Below are 25,684 nucleotides of genomic sequence, written 5' to 3'. Positions count from 1 at the left end.
TATATATATATATATATATATATATATATATATATATATATATATATATATATATATATATATATATATATATATATATATAATAATGCTCTTGTTTTGAACTTTGAATAATAAAGAAGAAGAATATAGATATCAACAAATGACACAACAGATAAATTACACAATTTAGAATAACAAAATAACAAAATATAAGAATAAAAAATAATAATAATTTAACTAACTCAGTATAATCCTTACCTAACTGAAAACAAAATAGTCGAAAGCAAGTCTACATGCCCTAACTTACCTACTCTAAACTTAACCAAACAGAAAAATACAAAGCCAGCGGTGACTTCTAAACCTGTGTCTATACACAGGTTCGCTAGGTGATGTTAGGATGTAGGTCATGTGACATCTTCCTTTTCAAATACCCCTGGGGAAAACAAAGAATATCAGCAAAAATCTCAAATGAAGAATAAAAAGAAAATTTATGAAAATAAACAAGCTGGCAATAACAACTTTGGCAAAGCAATATTAGGTATTAAAAACAAAAGAGATAACGAGGGGCAGATTAAAACAAAGAATAAAACAGTAACGCATAAGCCTCTGTCTGGCGTCCCACTCGTCGTCTTTTTAAAAACCTGGCGACCACTCAGATTGGCCACAGAAGCCGCCACATCAGCGGAGATAATGATGATTGACTGATCCTACAGCCAATAACAATTCGAAGGGGGTTGAACCTGTAAAATCAAAAGAGAGACGAAAGAGACAGAGAGAACAGGTGTACATGTGTGCAAGAGAGAAGGAGAGAAAGAGAGAGAGAGACACACGCAAAATTATATTACCACATAACACATATATTAATCAAAAGTAATCTTTAAAAATATGACAATGTTTAAAAAGTATTAATGATAATAATACAATTCTTGAGCGGCAAATCAACATGTTAAAACAATTTCTGAAGGAATTAATTACATCTTAAAGAACAAAACATTTATTTGTTTTACTGAGTAGTTGTGATCAAATAAATTCTGTCTTTTCTTTCCAAATGTTTGTTATTTTCCCATTCATGTTGACTAAAACATCAAACAAGCTTCACACATAATGCTAAAGAAATAATGATCTCCAAGTCTGAACATAATATTTATGACTTTTAAAGTCTGTGTTTTGCATAACCAATGGCAGAACAACTTCACTCTTTGCTGTCAAAGAAGGGCTTAATAGACTAATGCAACATTTATGCGCTTCGCTCCTGAGATCCTCGCTTACAACAAATGAAGGATACAGTGGATTTCAGCACTTTAACGCTCTTCAAATCACTCCAGCAAATGCTCCGTGTCCACAGCTCATGACTGCTCCAAAGAAAGTGCTTCCCCGGCTGCTTCGAAATCCGCTAACTTGATCTAAACACCATAATGACACAGTCGATATGATTGTGATCATTGCGAAATGGAGAGTAAACATGTGCGGATATGCTTCTCTGGCCCACAGCGGCTATAATCAGGCCACCCAATCTCAGTCCTGATAATAAAACAATTACGGTCTCCGTCGTACCACAGAATCGGTCGTAAACCACAGCGGCGCTTTCAGAGCTTGACAGGAGCAAGGCTACATTGGTCACCAATTTGTTTCGCAGTGGTTAAAATGCTAATGAAGCCATGGAGTCAGAAAGGTTTAATTACGATGTCTCATTGAGGGCTGAATTAGATTCAAACAAAGTGTGTTTTAAGTGCACTGGATAGTGCAGGTATAAAAATGTGTTTCATTTGAATAATTTCCACCTTTCTTTTTTTATTTTGTTTCCCAGGGCTACCACAGACCAAGACACTACATAGCAACGCAAGGTAATTAACAAAATACATCATCTAAGAGACGTGAACATGGTCTACACATTTATCTTGCAAGTGTAATTAATTAGAATGTACTAGCTTTTATATGCTAAAGGTAGCAACTATACCAGTGTTGTGGCATCATGCACACTTCATATATTTACAATTTCATATTACTAACTTTTTTCTAAGGTAATTAATAAACAAACCTAATCAACAAAACTAAGAGACGTAAACACAGTCTACAGGTCTATCTTGCAAGTGTAATTAATTAGAATGTACTAGCTTTTATATGCTAAAGGCAGCAACTATACCAGTGTTGTGGTATCATGCACACTTCATATATTTACAAATTCATATTACTAACTTTTTTTAAGGTAATTAATAAACAAACCTAATCAACAAAACTAAGAGACGTAAACACAGTCTACACGTCTATCTTGCAATTGTAATTAATTAGAATGTACTAGCTTTTATATGCTAAATGTAGCAACTATACTAGTGTTGTGGTATCATGCACACTTGATATATTTACAATTTCATATTACTAACTTTTTTCTAAGGTAATTAATGAACAAACAACAAAACTAGAAGATGTAAACAACCTGTCTTGCAAGTGTAATTAATTAGAATGTACTAGCTTTTAAATGCTAAATGTAGCAACTGTAGTAATGTTTTGCAGCAACATGTACACTTTATAGCTTTACAATTTCACAATACTAACGTTATTCACTGTATAAGTTTGTGTCTGCATTAAAATAAACATTTAAAAAAATTTAATCTTACCAATCAAGAAATATGTTATTTAATTAGCCACCCTGTGAAATTTTAGGTTTTTAACAGAACAAGGACATTTTCACAGTAGTTATTATGAGAAATACTATAAAAAAACTGTTATTTATTTATTTTTTTCTAAAATGATTTCTTAAATATCAATATTATAGCTTTATTTAATATAATAAATTGTTTGCTTGGCTTGATTGGCTATACAAACCACTGTTATCCAATAGTTAACCTAATTAACCTGGTTAGGCCTTTAAACGACACTCTAAGCTTTATTTTGGCGATCTAAGAGCAAAGTCTAAAGGCTCGTACATACCGGGACGCTTTTCGCTTGCGTTTATCATCAGCATTTTTCGAGACATTTTTCTGGATTCAAACCCAAGCGATAATCACTGGCGTCAAGCTGAAGAGTATGTAAAATCACTCCTTGATGTTAGATGGCGCTATACAACTATAAGCTTGTGACACCTGCTTGTAACAGAAGAAAAAGACAAAGTTGACACGCTTGTTGTTAAAGTTACTGGCGATTCGAACAAGCATGGTGGTTCAAGCAGCAGCTCCAGCTCTAGCGATGAAGAAATGATTATTCTTCACCAGTGCAATAAGCAGCTCCACATTCATATCGCCTCTGGGCATCTTCATCAATGTGTGCTCGCATTGAAAGTTTTGCGCTTGAGCGCCTCCAAGTGCTGTTCACTGTAACTACAGCAGCTTCGTTCATGTGAACAAAAGTGCCAGTCTGGTTGGTGGAGAAGGTTTTGACGCAGCTCGTCAAAACAAAACAAAAAACGAGCATGAGGCGTTTCATAAAAAATGGCGCCTTTATTTACTCACGAGGCGTTAAACGTTGATAGAAATGCGAGAAAAAGCATCCCGGTGTGCATGGGCCTTAAATCACATGGCGCAAAAGCATTAAGGGCATGTCTGAATTCAATTTTGCTACTATAAGGATGAAAACATACGGTTTGCGCCCTGGCGCATGGTCTAACATGGTTGTGCTTATTCTCTTAATGAGTTATGGGTGTGTTTCCATCATAACGTGCATTAAACCAATCAGAGTCTCATCTCCTTTTCCCTCTAAAAGTCAGTTGTGTCATGGTGCATTTGCTATGTACATGGCAGACTTTGTAGATGTAAAAGCTGAACGCTTAAATAGTGAGAAAACATTTAAACATAGCATCTGCAGCGTGAGAATAAAGAATGAGACTCCTCTATTCAGCCTCTTTACTTTCTCTTTACTTTTACGCTTTACTCCTTTACTTTAGTGGATAAGGAAACAGTGGAAACTCACTCCACTAAAGGCATCCATTAGTTTTGTTTCAAAACTATTTCTGAATTCAATTTTCATTTCCAGCAAACAAAAAAAATGAATAATAATATTGAAGTGGGGTAAAAAAAACAAGCAAAAAAAACATCCTAATCCCATATGGTGATGCATACAAATGTAAATTGTCATGAATAAACTGTAAAAGCACTCGTAGGATGAGACATGGAGGCAGTGGTTTTTATGCTTATGTTGGAAATAATAATAATTTTAATCCTTTAATGTTTTTCATATGTAAATTTTTTGTGTATTGCTGTACATCCTGTGTGTAAGCAATGTGTAAGCTTTTGGACCCACAGAGATGCATAACTATGGAGCAGCTTTCAGTTGGTCAATGGCGTGGTCTATTTCAGTTCCTCAAAATAGCAACGCGCCAACAATGAGGCTGTACACCTCCCTTTTAGACTAAAACACCTGTGAGTACACAAAGTGGTGCAAATGCATTGCTATTTAAACAGCATGGTGGAAAACATGAAAATTACAGTTGCACTGGTCTGAAAATAGCAACAAATCCCACCATACGTATCTTGCACCTTTTTACAAAGCTGTATGATAGGGCCCTTTAAGCTGAATACTATATAGTAAAATATAATGTACTGTCATCAAGACATTGACAAAATAAGTACATTTTTAGAAGTTAGATATTAAAACTGTTATGTTTAAAAATGTTTGTTAAACAGCACTTTGGAAAAACTTAGTGATGAATTGAAATAACTACATGTTTTAGTACGTGTTAAATTCCTGCCTACTTTAATTTTAACTTTAGCTTTTACTTGTAGTGTACTGTCGTCCACTAAGCTGCTTTATTATCTTAATCTATATCAGTCCACCATTGTCCATTAGAAAAGCAACCTAGTACACACTATCATGAATTGCTGTGGACCTGCCATGATCTTTCCTTCAGGGACTGTCTGTGAATCCATAAAGCAATGTTGCATCTTATTTCGGGTTGTTTAGTGAGTGTTGCGTGATCCCGATGGAGGTTTGCTAAATGTGGTGCTCCTTGTCTCCTGTAGGCCCCATGCAGGAGACCGTCAGGGATTTCTGGAGGATGATTTGGCAGGAGAATTCAGCCAGTATCGTCATGGTAACCAACCTGGTGGAAGTGGGCAGGGTGAGCTTCTTCTAATGATCTCATTCCTTAATAAATATCACCGGATTAAAAGGGGTTATCTACAAAAGCGCTGCTCTGGTTGATACACATTTAATCTCATAAAAACACACTTTGCTGAATCATCATTTTTAAAGTATGAAATCCAAACTGATACTATTTTTCATAGAATATTTCAGTATTTATTTTCAATGTCTTATGCATGCACACAATAGAGAAGAAACGGCTGTATCTGCTTTCATTCTATGCCAACTAGTGCCCCTATTACTGTATGCTTTTTCCAAAATCACCTTCCATATATAGGGTTATGAAGCTCTTTGTGAAAGTTAAAGTTCTTTAAAGGTTTAAAGCTCAAATTGGATGATGAAGAAAGTTATTTTTTTTAACACAAGAAATGGATTCTGAACCACTGAAGTCATCTCGATCCCCAAAACCCAATTGCATCTTGCCTATTCTTTACAATTGGCTGCATGAGAAATCAAATCATATATTTACTTTTTTTTTTTTTTTTTTTTTTTTAGGAGAATTTATTAGGAAAGTGATTAGCCCTCCTGTGACATTTTTATTCTTTTTCAAATAGTTCCTAAGTGATATTTAACATGAAATCTTCACAGTATGTTCTATATATTTTTTTCTTCTAAGGAAAGTCTTAGTTGTTTTAGTTTAGCTGGAATAAAAGCAGATTTAAATGTTATTAAGGTCAACATTATGACCCTAATTTGCCTAGTGAACATATTAACCCAGTTAAGTCTTGAAGCTGAATACTAGTATCTTGCAAAAAAATTTTTTTTTTAATATGATGCACCATCATCATGGCAAAAACAAAATTATTAGATATTAAATTATTAGAAACTAGTCATTAAAACTATTTTTAATGTATAAAAATGTGTTAAAATATTATTTCCATTATGCAACACTTGGGGAATATTTTTAAAATAATTAAAATTGTATGTATAATAAGGATTGCTAATAAGTTTGACTTTAACTGTATGTGTAAAGCACTTGCATACTTACTGTTAACCAGCGTTGGAAAAGTAACTTAAAACTTATGTAAAGTTATGCATTGCAGTTTTGAGGTATTCCCCAAAATAGTAACTAATACAGGATCATGTGCTTATGATTGTTTGCAGCTGGTCCTGCATTATTCAATTTATGATACACCAATCAGACGATTCCTAATACATCTTTACTTTGAAGAATCCCCACTTCCACCCCTATTCCTCCTCCTTACATGGGTGGCACGGTGGCCCAGTGGTTAGCACTTTTGCCTCACAGCAAGAACGTCACTGGTTCTAGTCCTTACCAAGCCAACCGACATTTCTGTGCAGAGTTTACACATTCTCCCCGTGCTCACATGTGTTTCCCCCAGGCCCCCTGGTTTCCTCTTACCATTCAAAAACACGCAACTTAAGTTAATTGATTAATTTAAATCGGCACTATAGACATGCTTCTGGTAAATAGTTTTCTCTTAAGAGCCATCACTATCTGTTCGTTAGCTACTACAGAAGGGGAGTTCTCAAGATCTACCTGAGCTCAAACTCCCTTCTCACCTTGCACCCGGGCTCGAGGATCTGATGACCTCAGGGCTCTCTCCCGGGACAGCATGCCAAGCTAATAATCAATCATCAGCTAAGTGTGAACTCTTAAAATATGTTCAAGAGTAAATGCCTAAAAAAAAAACTTAAACACGAAAATATGAAATTAGTCAAAATACAATGGCTAGTACATGCAGGATATTAATAATAATTATATTAATAATACGTTTTATTTATATTGTGCCTTTCTAAAACCTATTGCCTCTATAAAACAGTCCCTTAATATATGCATATTAGCAATTTTACGTGTTTAATGATTTGTCTTTTTAGTTTTTGTTTAGTTTCATGCTTTTGAATTGCATTATGAGACCTTGATCTTTCTTACATTAACATTTAACCTTGAAATGTAAAAATATTTAACATTTTTAATAGTTTAAAGTGATATATTTTCTGAGTTTGTGTTTGTCAAAAACTCAATTCCATTTACCTTATTTGTATAGCGCTTTTACATTGTAAATTGTGTCAAAGCAGCTTCACATAGAAGATCATGGCAAATTGAAACAGTGTGGTTCAGTTTTCAGTGTTTAAGTTCAGTTCAGTTTAGCTCAGTTCAGTGTGGATTAATAATCACTGCTGAGAGTCTAAACACTGAAGAGCAAATCCATCGATGCGCAGCTCTACAGATCCCGACCCATGTAAGTCAGTGGCGACAGCGGCGAGGAAAAAACTTCACCAATTGGCGAAAGTGAAGAATTAAAAAACCTCAAGAGAAACCAGGCTCAGTTGGGCACAACCCTTTCTCCAAACGTCTTGTGCAAAGCTGCAGTCTAGGCGCCGGAGGCTGGAGAAAACCTTGTAATAAACTGCATTTTCTGTTATTTTACAGAAATATTTCTTTACATCTACATCATTTCTTACCCATTCTATTATTCCAAATTAATAAAATGTAAAAAAAAAGTCACTTTGTTAAAAAGTCTGGTTTAATTGTCAACATTAAAAGTTAACTGAACAGAGATCAACATCCCATAATGCAATTCACAACCGTAAATAAACGGAAAACACTTGTGAATCACAAAATACGGAAAGTGTTAATTAACATATTTATTACACTGCAGTTTTATGAGATTCACTCATCAAATTAATGTAGATTCCAGCATGCTATAAAGTTTCCTTACATTCAAGGGAAACTTTAAATGAGTGAGTGGGTGATTTTGAAGGACATGATCAAATTAGGTGATGTGTCTTTGAGAATATCCCGACGAGAGCAGTTTGATGTCACGATGAGTATAATTGAGCGATGTTCAATGATTGGCTCCAGTGAACTCGGACCACAGGGGTTGTTCATTCAGAGAAAACATCCAGTCTGACAGGTGGCCAATTACACCTCTCTGAGCTTTCAGAATGTCATCAGGGACTTGTTTGATAATACTGTTTCCGCAAATGCCAATTTGACTTAGGCCTTGCTGTAAAATAGAGTAATACTGAGGTGTATTGACATGCAGGTGTTGTGTTTTAATGTGTACGTGTGGGTCTTTGTGTGTCCATGAAGGTGAAGTGCGTTCGCTACTGGCCTGACGAGACCGAGGTGTATGGAGATATCAAAGTCACACTGATTGAAACTGAGCCGTTGGCAGAATATGTAATCAGGACTTTTACCGTACAGAAGGTAAAATCTCTTTTCTGATTAAATGTTTCTGTATTTTGGTCTTCGTTTCTTTATATATTTCTTTGTTCGTTCCATCTTTTATGATGGAAATGCTTTTAAGATTGAATTTTCGACAATGCCATGGAAGCTGTTGGATGATATAGAACTTATATGCAATTATAGAAAAACAAATGCATTTATTTATTTGCAGATCTGTGAAAAAGAGTTTAGTATTTAAAAGTTTTTGTATATAAAGTTTTTTTTTCAGTTTCAGATCTTGAAACTAATTTTAATATTACACAGAGATAATTTTTTTTAATTATGATTTTGTTTATTAAGAGTTATTAGATTAAGAGACTGGACAGTATGGGTCGAAGTTGTACAAATATAAAAATAAATAATAAGTATGATTAAGAGAGGTACTGTATGGGCTTAAATTGAACAATTATTTACAAACTGTTTTTGCAGTGTTTACTAAATAATTTTCAGGCATAAATAATCCATCAGACACATGACGTCAGACTGACATTGTACCCCAATGTTGTGTGGAAATTACCACTATGACGTCTATCAGACATTGGATTTGACAGGCCATAGCCTGACAAATAAATGTCAATATGACGTTGGTTTATGTTGGCTCGATGTTGGATTTTGGTCACTTTCCAACACAAACTAAAATCAACCAAATATCAACTTCTACTGATGTTACAGATTGACTTTGTGTGGATGTTACCACTATGAAGTCTATTAGACATTGGATTTGGGTTGCCATACCTGATGAATAAATGTCAGTATTTGATGTCAATATGACGTTGGTTTAGGATGTTGGCTCAACATTGAATTTTGGTCACCATTCAACACAACCTAAAATCAACCAAATATTAATATCTAATGATGTTACAGCTTGGCGTTGTGTGGATGTTACCACTATGACGTCTATCAGACATTGGATTTAGGTTGCCATACCTGATAAATAAATGTCAATATTTGATGTCAATATATGACGTTGGTTTAAGATGTTGGCTCAACATTGAATTTTGGTCACTTTCCAACACAACCTAAAATCAACCAAATATCAACACCCATTGATGTTACAGCTTGACATTGTGCGGACGTTACCACTATGACGTCTATCAGACATTGGATTTTGGTTGCCAAACCTGATGAATAAATGTCAGTATTTGACGTCAATATGATGTTGGTTTAAGATGTTGGCTCGACGGTGGATTTTGGTGGCTTTCCAACGCAACCTAAAATCAACCAAAAATCAACTCCTATTGATGTTACAGCTTGATATTGTGCGGATGTTACCACTATGACGTCTATTAGACATTGGATTTGGGTTGCCATACCTGACATATAAATGTCAGTATTTTACATCAATATGTTGTTGGTTTATGATGTTGGCTTGACATTGGATTTTAATCAATTTCCAACACAACCTAAAATCAACCAAATATCATCATCTAATTATGTTAAAGCTTGACATTGTGTGGACGTTACCACTATGACGTCTATCAGATGTTGGACTTGGGTTACCATCCCTGATGAATATATGTCAGTATTTGTCGTCATTATGACGATGGTATATGATGTTGGCTAGACGTTGGATTTTGGTCGCTTTCCAACACAACTTAAAATCAACCAAACATCAACATCTAATGATGTTACGGCTTGTCGATGTGTGAATGTTACCACTATGACGTCTATCAGACATTGAATTTAGTTGCAATAACTGATGAATAAATGTTAGTATTCGACATCAAAAAGACGTTGGTTTAAGATGTTGGCTTGACTTTGGATTTTGGATTACTTTCCAACACAACCTAAAATCAAACAAAAACCAAGGTCATTTGACATCGTTATTACATGTCAAAATAACGTTGTCCTAAGACGCTGACTAGACATTGCATTTTGGTCACCCGACGTCACAATCTAAATCTAACCTAAAATTAACATCTTAGGGCAGTTTCTACCCTATTGTTTCTAATAATTTTAGATAAAAATAAAACGTTGAACCAGTGAAGTATATTTTATCATCATTCAGCATATAACAAATAATTTATATAATAATAAAAAATAAAAAATAAATATTTCAATAATTGGTATATTTGGGCTGCACTGTGATCCTCAAATGGAGTCTTTTAATATGTCATCAAATCGAGTCTATTTTTGTAAATAATCAAGATATGAATATTTCATGAATATGAATAATCACATGAGAAACTTTTCCGCACTCTCTGCATGCATATCTTCATCCGGTCTTATGATCATCCATACCATATGAACCATCTGCTTATGTTTAATCCCACAATGCATCTCTCACTCAGTCACTTCTATTGTTCTTAATAAACACAAACATCTTGACGTCAGATCTGCATAAATAAAAAATAAAAAAAAGAAATCAACATTCTAACAAACAAACTTGAAGAGATCTTTACGTAAGCCAGGAAAGAATATTGTGCAATGAAAGCAAATCGCAAATAAAAGCTCTTAGGAATGTGTGGAGTTTTGTTGTTGGATGTTGTAATGTGAACGGAGCAGATGTAGGAGCTCTGATGGTGTTTGGGAGTTGTTTTTGTGGAGAAACGCAGCATGTCATCAGCAACTTTCTTAAATCACTCACTCCATCTGTCTCGCAAGGCTGAAGCTCCTCAAACACTTCAGTCTTCAGCTTTGAAAGAAAGATGTTTGGTCCTGCTCTCTGTGTTCATAATGAGTGGGAGAAGAGAGTTAGTAGAGATGTTTTTCTGTTCTCTGCAAGTGACATCAATTGGGGACTTTTGCATAAGTCTCCTGATTCTCAGATGATTGTCCAGTGAAAAGACCCTCAGAATTTGTATGCAACTCATCCATCTTTTCAGAGAGTTTCCCAGCGATCTCTATTCTTCTAATGGCATGAAAAACGCAAATATCTAAATGTTTTTTTTTTCTTCCTAAATCAACTGAAAACGTGTTATAATTGGGCTATACAGTATATACAGTTGAAGTCAGAATTATTCAAATTAATCACTTAAAAAAATTAAAAACTTCTTTTTATTCTAGCCGAAATAAAACAAACAAGAGACTTTTTTTCAGAAGAAAAAATATTATAGGAAATACTGTGAAAATGTCTTTACTCTGTCAAACATCATTTGGGAAATATTTGAAAAAGGAAAGAAAAAGCACTGGAGGGCTAATAATTTTGACTTCTACTATATTTTTAAAAATAGCATACTATTTTTTTATTTTAATAGCAGGTATATTTCTAATATATTTTAAGTCTATTCATAATTTAACATTTTTCTAAATGATTTAAAGATAAAATTATTTTTTTATTTAATACATTAACAACTACATTTTCTTTTGGAAGTAATTTATTTGTCAAATTTGAATGTGTGATTGATTATACTGCATTTAAATAGATAAATGAATTATGATAAGTAATAAATCATGTAAGTATTTGCATTAAATGTATTTTTAAATATTAAAATTGAAATGGTGTCATTTAGAGCAGTTTTTCATAAAAGGTTTGAACCTAAGAATAGTTAAAAATACTTGGTTAAGTAACCCAGATTATTATATATTTTTTCTTTTTTCTTGATTTTTCTTTTTTGTTTTAACATTTAAACACCAATGTCTGAGCTTCAGAATAGTAAACAAAAACAGTATTTGGTGAAATAACCCTGATATTAATATTTTAAAAATATATATTTTTGCCTTTCTATATTTTATTTCTTTAAAAAAATGTTTGAACCTCAGAATGGTAAAAACAATCAATATTTGGTTAACTAAACCAGTTTTTTTTTTCTTTGTTTTTTTTCAATTTCTTCTTTTTTAAAACCTTTTAAAACATTATATTTAATTTATAATAATATCAATTAATTATTTTTATTCATTTTCCTTTCTTTATTTTATTTTTTTAAATACCAATGTTTGAACTTCAGGATAGTATATATATATATATATATATATATATATATATATATATATATATATATATATATATATATATATATATATATATATATATATATATATATATGGTGAAGAAACCCTGATTTTATTTTATTCATTTTATTTTTCCTTCCTTTTTATGTCTTTTTCTTTATCTTTTTTTTGTTGTTATTTTTTTAAATACCAATGTTTGAACTTCACAATTGTAAACAAAAGCAATATTATTTTATGCATTTATCAAATGTTGATTTTATTATTATATTTATTCTTTTTCCTTTCTGTATTTTATTTCTTTTTTTTTAATACCAATATTTGAACATCTGAATAGTGAATATATATATATATATATATATATATATATATATATATATATATATATATATATATATATATATATATATATATATATATATATATATATATACACACATTTGGTGAACTAACCCTGATTTTTTATTTTTTATCTTTTTTTTTCCTTTGGTATTTTTAATACCAATGTTTCCAAACTTTTGGATAGTCAACATATAACAATGATTGTAATATTTTTTATTTACTTTCCTTTCCCTAATTTATTTTTATTTTTTTAAATACCAACATTTGAATAGTTTTTAAAAAATGATGAAGTAAGCCTGATTTTTTTTCTCTCTTTTATTTCTTTTGGTTTTAAATTGCAATGTTTAAACTTCACAATATTAAACAAAATTTTAATATTTTTTTTAATTTGATTTATTTTTTTCTATTTTATTTTTTATATCAGGTTTGAACTACAGAATATGAAAAAAATAAATATCAATATTTGGTAAAGTAACCCTGATTTTAATTTTAGAACTTCAGAATAGTTAACCAATATATTTGGTCAAATGATTTTAAATTAATTTTCGTTTCTCTATTTTATTTCATTTTTTAAAATACCAATGTTTAAACTTCTGAATAGTAAAAAAACAATTTTTGGTTAAATAAGCCTGGTTTTTACCTTTTTTTTTAACTTTAGAATCGTTAAAAAATATATATTTGGTGTTACAACCTTGATTTTAAACAAACAAACAAATAAATAAATAAATAAATAAAAATGTTTTTCCGAACAGTTATTATTTAGGAAAAGATAATCAATAAATTATATTTTTTCATCTAGAAAATTATCAGCTCTTTATACAATTATTAAAATTTTACTTAAACTCATATCTAAATACAATATATATATATATATTATATTATATATTATTTTTATTTTTTTAATCCAGCAAATACAAAAGGCTGAGAATTTTTTATTGGTCTCCTATTTTTTTCCATGTATGTATCTGCTTAAATATCTTTTTCAGATAACCCGTATGTGTTTTCACATCAAGAATGTGTTTCTCTAAAGAGTTACTGTGCCACAACATCTCCCAGACGGTAGTATTTAGCATTTTAGAAGTGTCATGGTCAGACAGTTTAAATTCAAGCATTTCAAAAAGAGACTCAATTATGAAAGTAGTGATATTCAACATCAGTGGCATTAGCTCTCTCATCCCTAAAATCATTCTTGAGTGTCCTTATGTGTCAAGGAATGGATTTTAAACCCAATCTAGGTTTCAGTGGCTCTTGTCATGAATAGCAGCTCAGTTACGACTCTCCAGACATACACACACGCAGTCTGTATTAAAAAGCAACATGGGTCCTCGTCTGGTGGTATCAGCAGCTCCAGGCACAGATTATGGCACTCTCAATCCCAAATTATAATTAAAAGCTTATCAGAGCATTAAGTGCTATGGAAGTAATGGGAAAAGATGTGTACTGTAGCACAACATGTGTGTGAAAAAGCTCAGTGCTCACACTGGTCTAAGTACAGTGGCTGGGCAGTGTTTCCAACACTGACCATCGAGCCCTGAATGGTTTCTCAGGCCATTTTTACACATCAAATATAGAGGAAAGTTTGAAAATTTACATATTACATAGAATAATGCAATTTAATTGATTGATTGACTGAATGTTTTATTTTTGTTTTATAGTTTGGCATTTTTTATTTGTTTCCATATTATTTAAAATATTGTTATTTAGTTTTGTGCAATACTTTTTTATTAACTTTAAGTTATATAATTATTTTCTGAATTCATATATCAAATTGTATACTTGACTACAATTTGTTTAAATGTTTTTTTTTTAAGTTAAAAAAATGGAAATAAATCAAAATTGTATTTAATACTAACTTAATGTTTTTGTGTTTTTTCCAATTTATTTTATTGGATTTACAAGTAAAATTTTTCTTGACTTTAATTCATGTTTTTATTTTATTCATGTTAATAATTATTTTTATAATTATTTTATTTTATTTTCGAGTTAAAATAATTAAAGTTAAATTAAATTGTCATGACTACTAACTTAATGTATTTTATTTTATTTTATTTTATTATATTTTTTTAAATCTTTTATTTTTATTTTATTTGCAAGTTAAAATAAATAAAAATGTAATTTATTGCTAACTTAATGATTTGATTTTATAATATTTTATCTTTTTTTACTTGCAAGTTACAATAAAAAATATATTGACGACTAACTTATTGTTTATTTTATAGTATTTTATTTTATTTGCAAGGGAAAATAAATCAACATTTTATGGAGTATTAGCCTAATGTTTTTATTTTATTTTATTTTATTTTATTTTATTTTATTTTATTTTATTTTATTTTATTTTATTTTATTTTATTTTATTTTATTTTATTTATTTTATTTTATTTATTTTTTTTGCAAGTTAAAGTAAATCAGTTTTATTGACTACTAACTTTTTAATTTATTTAATTTATTTATTTTTTTTATTTTTATTTGCATGTTAACATAAATAAAAAATGTTCTTGACTGCTAACTTAATTTTTATTTTATATTATTTATGTTATTTGCTAGTGAAAATAAATCAACATTGCATTGACAACCAACGGAATCTTTTTATTTTATTTGATTAAATTTTTATTTTATTTTATTTGCAAGTTAAATAATTAAAATTAATCAAAATTGTCTTAACTACTAACATTTTTTATTTTACTATTTGTTTTATTATTATGTTGTGAAAGCTCTCTCAGCTCCATCAGGTCATCCATATTGTTGAATCCTTTAATATACCACAATATTTACACTGTATACACTGAGAAATATCCCACATGGTGTTGATTGTTATCCTCTGGGTTTCTTAATCCTAGCCATCTTCTAGCATAATCTTCTACCTGTTATCCTGAGATGAAGACACCTGTTGGTTTGAGTCTCAACACATGCTCTTGTTTGCAGAAGGGTCACCATGAGATCCGGGAGATCCGGCAGTTCCACTTTACCAGCTGGCCTGATCACGGCGTCCCCTGTTATGCCACAGGCCTGCTGGGCTTCATCCGCCAGGTCAAGTTCCTCAATCCTCCAGATGCAGGACCCATCGTGGTTCACTGCAGGTATGCTGCTATCTGCTCTTCTCCTGCTTATAAGTATTCATATTTCCATTTTCTGTAAGTTCAAAGACAAAGTTGGACAGATTATGAATCTACGAGGACCATTGGTTACTTCAATTACACATAATTTCTGAGCACTTTCATTTATGTTATGCTTACAGTATATAGTTTTGGTTACTGTTTTTTATTGTGATGTCATCTAGTATTGTTTTTATTTTGGCTGTAAATTGGTTAAATACAAACTCAAATAATTATTATTATTTAAAACCGTATTTACTATTTTTAAAACAGTCATTAAATCAATTTGAACGTGCTGAAATTTTTTTTTTTTTATTAAAATAAAACCGTAACATTTTAGTAAAATATTACTATTAGCTTATTAATTAAATGATTCATATTAATAATTAAATGTTTATATATGTTTGTTTCCTGTCTTCAAACTAATTTTGAAATTTAAATGTAAATAAAACTGTAATAAATAATTTAAAGAGCTTAAAGAAATTAACGACAAAAAGAAATGAGTAGCCAAGTAAATTATTTATATAACCAAACATGTTGCTAAAATTACTAACATAAAAAAGTTTCAATAATAATATTAATAAATTAATTAATAAATAAATAGAAAATAACCAAATAAATGAAAAATAAATGAATAAAATATTTAATAAAGTAATAAAAAAGAGTAAATAAATAAATTAGCAAACTCAAAAACAAATAAAAATGACAAAGGAAAAAAAAACTAAATAATATTAGATATAATAATAGGCCTAATCTATAAGTAATGCTACAATGCATTACCACACACGTCTTTACTGTATGAGTTTCTAGGATAATACTTTGTTTTAAGTAACAATGCTAACTATTGAGGCTTATTACCTGCCTGTTATTAAAATATTATCGGTTCAATATATAAACTGAGTATTAGTACTTATAAAGTACCTATTTTGCATGATCTTGTTCTACATCCCTAATCCTACCCAATACCTAAACTGAACTACTACTTTTAGAACTATTAATAAGTAACTAATTAGTAATTTGATGAGTTAATAGTTTTAGATGATGGTTTATTTACTATTTGACTGCCGCTCTACCAAACGGTTGACCTAGTTTTTACTGTTTTAAATAATGACTGTTAAAGTAATTTAAAGAATTACTGTTTTAAACAATGGTTTAGGCACACAGCATTGTTGGTTTACAAAAAAAAACTAAAAAATCGAACAAAAATAAATAAATAAATAAATAAATACCCAAGAAAACATGTTAAATGAGAATCTGAAATATTTTATAGCATACTTCAAAAAATAAATATGACTTAGTATTCAAAATTTTTTTATTTGGATTGTTTTATAAATAAATTGTTCTTACACTTCCTTACAATTCTGGTACTTTTACTGTAGACCTATCAACCATTCAGTAGAGGCTAATTTTTTAGAAATTATGGGATGTGTTAAACAAAAATGCACTGAGTGTGTTAACTAGCGACATTAGGAGTTAAGAAATGCAATCCAATTTTTTATTTTTTATTTTTTTATTTTTGTTGGTTGGGGTAGTTAATAACCTGAATTGTACATTAAAACAAAGTATGACTGTTTCTGGTCTATATTGTAGATGATATTTTATATTTTTACAGCTTCCAAGATGTTAAATAGCATCATGCCCTTCTTGAAGGTCTTCCTCTGTCATTAACTGATAAAGGAGAGCATGGGTTTGTGTGTTTGTGGTGCTGAACACAGATAATGCTGCTATTTTATTACCTCAATCTTCACTCAGAGCACAACAAATTGAAACAATTTTAACGTGAAATAAGCTAAATACATTGATTTCATTAAATGCGTTTAACGGGGACCTATTATGCAAAAATCACTCCAAAAGGGGTTTAAACACATTTGTGGGGCAAAAGTGTGTGATTATAGACCCTTTTTACATTTCTAGGTTTCTCAGTAGGGTAAGTCATCATAATTGGGAAAACTTAGAGCACAGTGAATCTTATTTGCTCAAATAATAAAAGAAAAACTCTGTGATGTTGTTATAATAACGTTCAGAAAAAGAAGAAATAGTGTGATACTGATGACGGCAGCCAGAAATGAGACCAACATCAAATTTACTCTCAGCCCCATACACGCTGCATTAGAGACATCCACACATGTGGTAATTGGTTTTTGTAATTTGAAGCAAAGATGATATAATAAATTCATTAAAGGGCCATGAAACCCCCTCGTTTCAGCAGGGTGTTTACACACCTCTACTTTGGAAAAAGTCAGAAAAGTGGGCGTGTCCAGCTCTGTTTAGGGGGGAGTGTCGGAGGAACTAAAGTGGGATGGTGTGGGAGTGTCTATTTGGGCACGCGCGAGTTTCAGTCAAAATACACACACGAGAAAGTGATGGTGTATTTTTTACAGTCATTGTGTTTAACCTACATGGACATCTGTAGTTGAATTATTTGCCAGATTATTAAATGTTGGACTTTAACTGCAGTTTGGCTCTTTCATTCAGGGAATTCATTCATGCCCCTCGCGACAAACGCGATATTTGATTCGAGGATCTGCTCTAAGCGTGTATTTTTCATGCAATGTTTGATACCGCACGGCGAATGAGAGAAAAAAAGCTCCGCAATTCCCGGAAACTTAGATGCACACGGCAGGTAGTGTCAGAAAGCCGCGTGTGTTATTCCGGTCACAAAATGCGGTGCTAACAAGTTTGCACTCAGTGCAATAGTTAACTTAATTCGATACGAACAAACTGAATAAACAAAGAGCACTGGTCGCTCACTTACCAAATCTGTAGAGACAGGACAATCACCAGCAACTAGAGTCTTTATGAAGAGAATACTACAAACGATTCCAGATCCCAGCGTTTGCAGATGAGAACAGCTCTCAGGTAAACAATAATCCTCCTTAGACACGTAAGTTATTGTTGTCGAGCGTCGCGTACACTGTTAATCCTCACGTGAGTCTGAGCTCTCACAGAGAGAAAAGGAAAACGAAACTTAATGGCAGCAAACTGTAAAAGCAACACTTCACGCTTGTTTTGCCAACACAACGTGGTGTAAACAGTGACACTAATAAATATTAATGAAGTTGCAAAATAGAGCGCGCTGATTGGTTTGAACCAAGCCTTACTCATGCATTAATGCATCACACTGTAAGACGTAATAAGACTCACTCTGGCACAGACGTCCAGTCTGCACGCTGGAATACACGCTATTATGTCATGACCGGGACGCAGCTTCAAAAATTTGTTTCAAACAGGAAGTACGAATTTGCTTGAAATAACGCAAAAACAACCAATTTACACTTTTTAGTGAAATATAGGTGTCCTAATAGTGTTTTTAGCAGTGTGGGACACATATACGACTGTCAACAGCTCAAAAAATGTGTTTTGGTGTTTCGTGACCCTTTAAAACTTATACATGTTCATACGTTTTGTTTTTTAATCTAAAGTTTCAATGATCTAAGATGCTGATGACCATTAAACACATCCTAACAGGCTTATGAAAAGGTGTATAGCCAGCCTCATCATAAGGGGAAAGCCCCGCCCATTAGTGACGATCTCTCCCTCATTTGCATAAACAGCCCTGAGTGAGAAGTAGCCATCCACCATAAGAGGTTGTTTTAGCCAAAGATCATGTCAGCAACTAAGAGGCTTTATAAACGTGGAGTTTTAAGATATTAATTTTTATATAATATTTTATAATGAACTTCTATTATGAATTTATCAAATAAGAAATGAACACTGCCTTCTTCTGACCCTCTTCTTATTACATTTTCAGTTTTTCACAGAAATAACACTAGTCCTGTTTTAAATCTCCCACTATGCTGACACATAGGCATTTGTCCAACATAGGCTCATTCTGAAATTGTAGCCCTAAATACAGTCACTCAGTCGACAGCGGCCTCTGGTGGATTCACACATGAACAACAGGCACGAATGTCTCTTGAGTGTGAAAAAAATGCACACAGCGGCCTCGGGTGGATTTGAGAAGACAAAATGGCAATAAACCTACCTCCTGGAAGGTATTTGGCACTTTCCAGAAATGTATATAGTGGTACATTTTTAAAATGAGACTGGGTTGTATTTGTAGCTCCGCCCTCTTTTGAAAAGAGCACAATCTAATTTGCATTTAATGCGACAGTCCCCAAAACCGCACAATTGGGATCAAAGTCTAAAAGGGTGAGTTTCAAAAAATTATAAAAATATCTGTGGGGTATTTTGAGCTGAAATTTCGCATACACACTATCTAGGGACATCAGAGACTTATTTTACATCTTGTAAAAAAGTGCATGATAGGTCTTTTTTACTACATATGTATTTGATCTAAAATGTAAATCCAGATGAACGTTTGCAGTGTAACTAACTTATCATGTAAGAGGGAAAAAAAGCTTCAAGAAGAGGAGTTTCACACATGCTCACAGCATAGACATTCATCATGAATCTGTCCTCTCCATGCCCACGTGCTCTGGCAGATGGACACAGACGCTCCCTCAATAGTGAGCTGTAATTGGAGGCCGTGTGGGAAGAATGAAAGGTGACAGCAGGAGACTGTGAAGTGGCAGTGTAAATTTGCAATCCCACAGACCAAGCAGACGTGACAAAGAAACTTTCTGAGCGGATTAGACTGAGTGTCAAGTGCTCGCGGCCCACAGATTAGGGTTTCGATTCAAGCAGTGGCCTTTCAGAACATTACAGAATGTTCTTTATTACTTACATGGGTCATAAAGGGAGTTTTGGAAGAATGTTGCATCAGGATTGAAGTCAAAAGGCTTTTAAAGAGAGAGCTTCCAAAAGTGGGTTCATCACAGTGTAATACAATTTTGGGCTCCCTGGAGAAAGTTGCAGTTATTTTTTTCAGTAAGAAAAAAAAACATTTTTCTCTCAAAATAAGTTTTGTTGTAATTTAAAATAATCAGTGTATTTTGAAGATACTTCAGGGAACCATTGATTCCAGTAAAGAACCTCAATTTAAAGAGAAAGTTCACCCAAAAATAAACCTTACAGCAGTGGTTCTCAAACTTTTTTCACCAAGTACCACCTTAGAAAAAAATCGTCTCTCCAAGTACCACCTTACGACGCTATTTTTTAACCAGTATTAAAAAATAGCGTTTTAAGCCTAATTAAGCAGCTACAGGTGTGCACAGTTTTAAAACGATGCAGATTACTTCCTATTAGTAAGAATATGTATTATTGTCAGTCACTTTAAACATTTGAAATAGTCTGAACATTAACTGTGCTTGCAGATAAAAAAAAAGTTTTAGTTAAAATGTGCTTTTAAAAGTTCATAAAAAAATGGCGCTGTTCTTAAAAAGTAAAAAGAAAACTGCTGTACTTAAATCTAAAGTTTTCATAGTAGCCTATTCATCAAAAGCTGGAAATGCTGCTTGGACCTTATAAATATAGGCTATATGTCATATTCATACACTTTCAGACAAATCTTGAAATATATGTTAAATGTACATGACAGGGTTCATACAGGCACAGCCTACTGAAAATCAATTCCAGCACCTATTTTTTTTTTCAAGACTGACATGCTATGTATTGAAGACCTGAAATGTATTCTCAGCAACCCATAAAACATTGCATAGGAATAGATACAAATAAAAACCATTAATAATAATATTTATTAATCATATATTAATAGTATAATAAACCTGCACTAAGTTCTTGTGAAATCTTTTTTGTACTCAAGTAAAAATACTTTTAAACTGCTAAAATACATTTTTTTTAGTAAATAATACTAATATTAGGTAAAAGTACAAATTACTCTTTTAAAAAGTACTAGTTGGTTACTTTTGAAAAAAAATCTGATTTTCATTATGAAATCACTTTTTTTTAAGTGTAAACCTAATTTAATGGTTTGATTGCTTACATCCCAAAGCTACATGTATAATTTGCACTAACAAAGGAAGTATAGTCAATTTTTCCTTTCATGACAATTAATCTTTTTCAATAGCACTGGTAAAACTACCAAATAATCTTTAAGGCCATAGAGACACTTTTTGCCCATTTTTAAAAATATATATTTTTAAGCTTTGAAAGGTTAAATTAAAGTATATGGTAAAAAGATTTAAATTTAGCCTTTTATTTACATATTTTACACTATTTTCTTTACAATATGGCAAATTTGTTTCTTAAATAGCTGTACATCACATGTAGATTTTATTTTACACTTGATCTTAATCTAAAATAGAAACTTAAAAAAATACAAGTACACTGTCAGTAAAAAAACAAACAAATGACTTCATTTTACTTGAGGTATTTGAAATATGACAACAATACATTTATTAAAGCAGTGCTTTAAGAGCCTTATTGTAAATTGTGATAAATAAACAATAAGTAGGCTAACAATGGATTGCTTTGACCTGTAATGCTTTAGGACAGATCAGAATACAGCTAAATGTATAAATCACACAAATACCTCATCCAGAAACATTTCCAGCATAATTATTTTGTCGTAAAGAAAAAAAAATGTTACACCTTTGCTAAAAGTAAGTTTCACTTGACAACACAGCCAAATAAGAAGACCATTAGCATTGTCATCGATCATGTATCAATCTATTTCTAAATATTTGATCACTTTGAATACTTTTGACTAAATTTAGTTAAGGAGCAAAGATAAATAATGTTTGCTTTAATAGTGAAAAGATCGCGATTGTATTCTATCTGAGCACACACGCGATCATGAGAGCACTTGCAGTTCATTTGAAAAAAGCCTATTTAAGAGCTCGCATATCTGTTTTAGCGATTTGTGTACATGAATGCGCTGTCGTGTTAAAATAAAGCACTCGCCACATTTGCAGAAATTAGTAATTGCGCAATACCTCCATTCCCGCGCCGCCATTCAGACTGTATTTAGAGGAGTGACAGGTCAGAGGCGAGTCGACTGGCTGTCGGAGAGCGAAACGTGTATGAAGATCATCAAATAGGCAGGAAATATGTCCGCGGTTTAATTACTCTGCTAGACATCTCTGTAGTGAAAACATCCGAGAAGCATTATTCCAACAAAACATTTGTTTTTAAGTTGTTTTTTCTGTCTCTGCAACACAGACAGCTTTTGTCCCGCCCTTACGTTTCACGCAACTAGACAAGGTCGACTGTGATTGGCCACTTTTCATGTCAGTCAAATCACGCTTCAGAATCAATTCTTAAACTTCGGAAACTGATTTTCAGCAGCTTATGACACAATGCACTAAAATAAACATTCTAAGCACAGCGTTGTGATCGTACGCTTCACAAAACAGCCAATGCTGGTCACATCAATGTTATATTATGCATTAAAGGATTAAAAGTGTTAATTGTTTCTTTCATTATTCAGCGATTCCTCCGCGTACCACTAGGAGGAAGCCCGCGTACCACTAGTGGTACGCGTACCACAGTTTGAGAACCACTGCCTTACAGTTTATTCTCCCACATATACTGTAGTTTTAAATCATTATGAGTTGAACACAAAATAAGGTGTTTTGAAAATGCTGGTTGATAGTACTCATTGGCTGCATCTGAAACTGCTTGCATCCTGACTATATAGTGTGTTAAAAACAGTATGTGAGCTGACTAGTATGTCAGAATGTATAGAACTGAAAACACAGTAGGCCAGAATTACCTGGATGACCTACTACTTCTGGCGAAATTCTGAAGTGTGCATCCAATGGACGCTAAGCTGTTCAAGGATTCAATGCTATAGAATTCATGATTGAGAGTGAAGTAATCAACCCAAGCTCATTCTGAAAACGTAGCCCCGCGGACGTTTACGTGGCCGGAGGTACTTTTGGCCGCATTTGGTTTTTTAGAGCGAACGCTTTGGGCCGGTGTGACGCCACTCCTCTTTTCCGCGCTCGCCGGCTGCGACGGCTCACTCACCTACCTAAAATAGTTTGGAATTAAAACCAAATTTAAGAATCATTGAATCATTTAAAGGTCCTTCATTCTAGTGTTAGCGAATGGATAGAGCGTGAGTTAATCAATTCAAGCCATGCCCCCTAGTTGTGGATGAAAATATTGCTGTGCTCTTTTTTTAAATGGAACAATTTATACACTTAACAAACATGCATTCATTTACCATATCATGAACATTATCGCTGTCATGCATAAACAAAACAAACAAAACAAAATGTGTGTGCGTGCGTGTGTGTGTGTGCGTGTGTGTGTGTGTGCGCGTGTGCGTGTGTGCGTGTGCGTGTGCTGTATAAATAGTCCTTGTACTCAGTACGTTTAGATCCTCTGGCTTTGTGTGTGTGCAATCAGCAGAATCCTGAACAGGTGCAAGTGAGTGGTGCATGACTGGATCTGTAGTCCATATAATGGCAGATTTGTAGTTCTATGTGTGTTTACCAGAAATCTACAAGGATTAGATTGCTGGTGATTGTGACAATCACGAGTTATCTTCACTCATTGCATGATTTTCTCAATATCAATCACGATAACTTTTTTAAAAATCCTTTTTTTGAAAACAATAATTTATTTGATAATTAATAATCCTACCATTTACATTAAATTGTATTTTGTATTTAGTTCAGCAGTTATTCATTGTTCATTTATCACAAAAAAAAAAAAAAAAAAACAGGTAACACTGTAGTTTAAGCAACAATTCCCACCATTTACTTCTGGCTTATTACCTGCATATTATAAACAATAATAGTTGATTAGCATTTTTAAAGTATTATCTTTTTTACTTATAAAGCATGACCTTACTATACTAACTATTAATAGGCAGCTAATTAGTAGTTTTAATTGAGCTAAAAGTCTAAACGTGAATCTTATAGTAAAATAAAGTGTGATCATAGATTCATGATCACGATCATTGATTCTGAAAAATATTGAATATTATTATGGTTTTTTTAAAGTTCTATTGTCTTTTTTTTTTTTTTTTTTGCTCAAATTGATCTGCTTGCATTGCCTTCCATTGTACTGTATGTGTACTGTGAGAGCAGGCAAAGTTACTAAAAAGGAAATCCTGCAGATTTGAAACAATATGAAAATGAATGAGTGAATGTGTGGCTGTGGATGTGAATATTTGAGTGAATGAATGGCTGTGGATGTGAAGTGTAAAGGATATCTCTCTGTCTCTCTCTCTCTCCGTCTCTTCCTTCTCTTCGTCAGTTGTTTACCCCTCGCTCCATTAATCACTGTGAGTGACGGCCAGTCTGTGGCAGCGTTCAGTCTGGATCTGTGTGTGTGAGTGGATTTAGAGTGACTGATAGCTCATCTGCTGTCCAAACACACACACAAACACACACACACACATACACGCATCAGCATCTCAGCCTACCAGAAGCTTGTTTTGGTAACATCTAACATTTGGATCTTAACAGAAATCTCTAGACTTTCTGATTGTGTTGAGTGTGTGCCTCTGGATCTCCTGCATGTTGTGATCTGTGTTGTCAGAAGCTTGAGAAAACCTGAAATCATCTTACTTAACTTAATAAGAATAAATTAATAGAAACTTTAGAAATTTGATTGATTTATTGATCACCTTGAAAAGAGGATAAAAACAAAATACTTGTTATATGTTTAGGTTTAGTGTCAGGTTTAACATAAAATAAATCAAGTAAAAAGTAAGTTTTTATACATATGCAAATAGTGCCTTAGTGTCCCACCAGTGCTGATATACAGCCATATCACACTGCTTCGAGTGTAATATCACATATATACAACAGTTCGCTGGCATAATCGTGTATATAAAAAGAAAATCAAACTCAGAGATTCTCAGAAATCCTTGTGTATGAGGAACTACTTTCTTCCGCCATTCATTCACATCTGCAGTTGACGTCAGAACAGCAGAAACCGTTGCTTATTCACCAACATCTCTTTAAAGGTAGCATTTGAATGATTCTGTCTTGTAATATTGACAAAACAGTTGATTTTGCTCACATTTTAAGATTATGGGCCCTACCATACACCCGGCGCAGTGTGGCGCAAGGCGTGACGCAATAGTCTTTTGGTAGTTTAAGCTTGGCGCAAGAGTCGTTTTGAGGCGTTGCGCTACGCTGTTTAAATAGCAAATGCATTAGCGCTCATTTGTGTGCCCATAGGCGTTCTAGTCTAAAAAGGAAGGCGTTCTGAGGTGGACCGCTGGCACGTTGCTATTTTGAGAAACTATAATAGATTTTTCATTAGACCAAAACTAACCCGGTCTAAACTCCGG

At 32.6% G+C, this 25,684-nt stretch overlaps 1 protein-coding gene across 40 annotated transcripts in view; it reads left to right on the top strand.

The window, feature by feature from the left end:
• Positions 1–25,684, top strand: part of ptprt (protein tyrosine phosphatase receptor type T) — a 518,156-nt gene that overhangs the window by 459,171 nt on the left and 33,301 nt on the right. For all 40 annotated transcript variants that reach the window (XM_087258056.1, XM_087258053.1, XM_087258058.1 and 37 more), the window contains 4 exons: positions 1,787–1,823; positions 4,932–5,029; positions 8,111–8,227; positions 15,398–15,552. In XM_087258056.1, the coding sequence (XP_087114182.1) occupies positions 1,787–1,823; positions 4,932–5,029; positions 8,111–8,227; positions 15,398–15,552 (407 nt within the window). The remainder of the gene's footprint in view (positions 1–1,786; positions 1,824–4,931; positions 5,030–8,110; positions 8,228–15,397; positions 15,553–25,684) is intronic.

This window comes from Danio rerio, chromosome 6 (assembly GCF_052040795.2).
Source record: "Danio rerio strain M-AB ecotype USA chromosome 6, GRCz13ab, whole genome shotgun sequence".
Taxonomy (NCBI): Eukaryota; Metazoa; Chordata; class Actinopteri; order Cypriniformes; family Danionidae; genus Danio; species Danio rerio.
The sequence above is the reverse complement of the archived record's forward strand: the minus strand, read 5'-3'. Positions and strand labels throughout refer to the sequence as shown.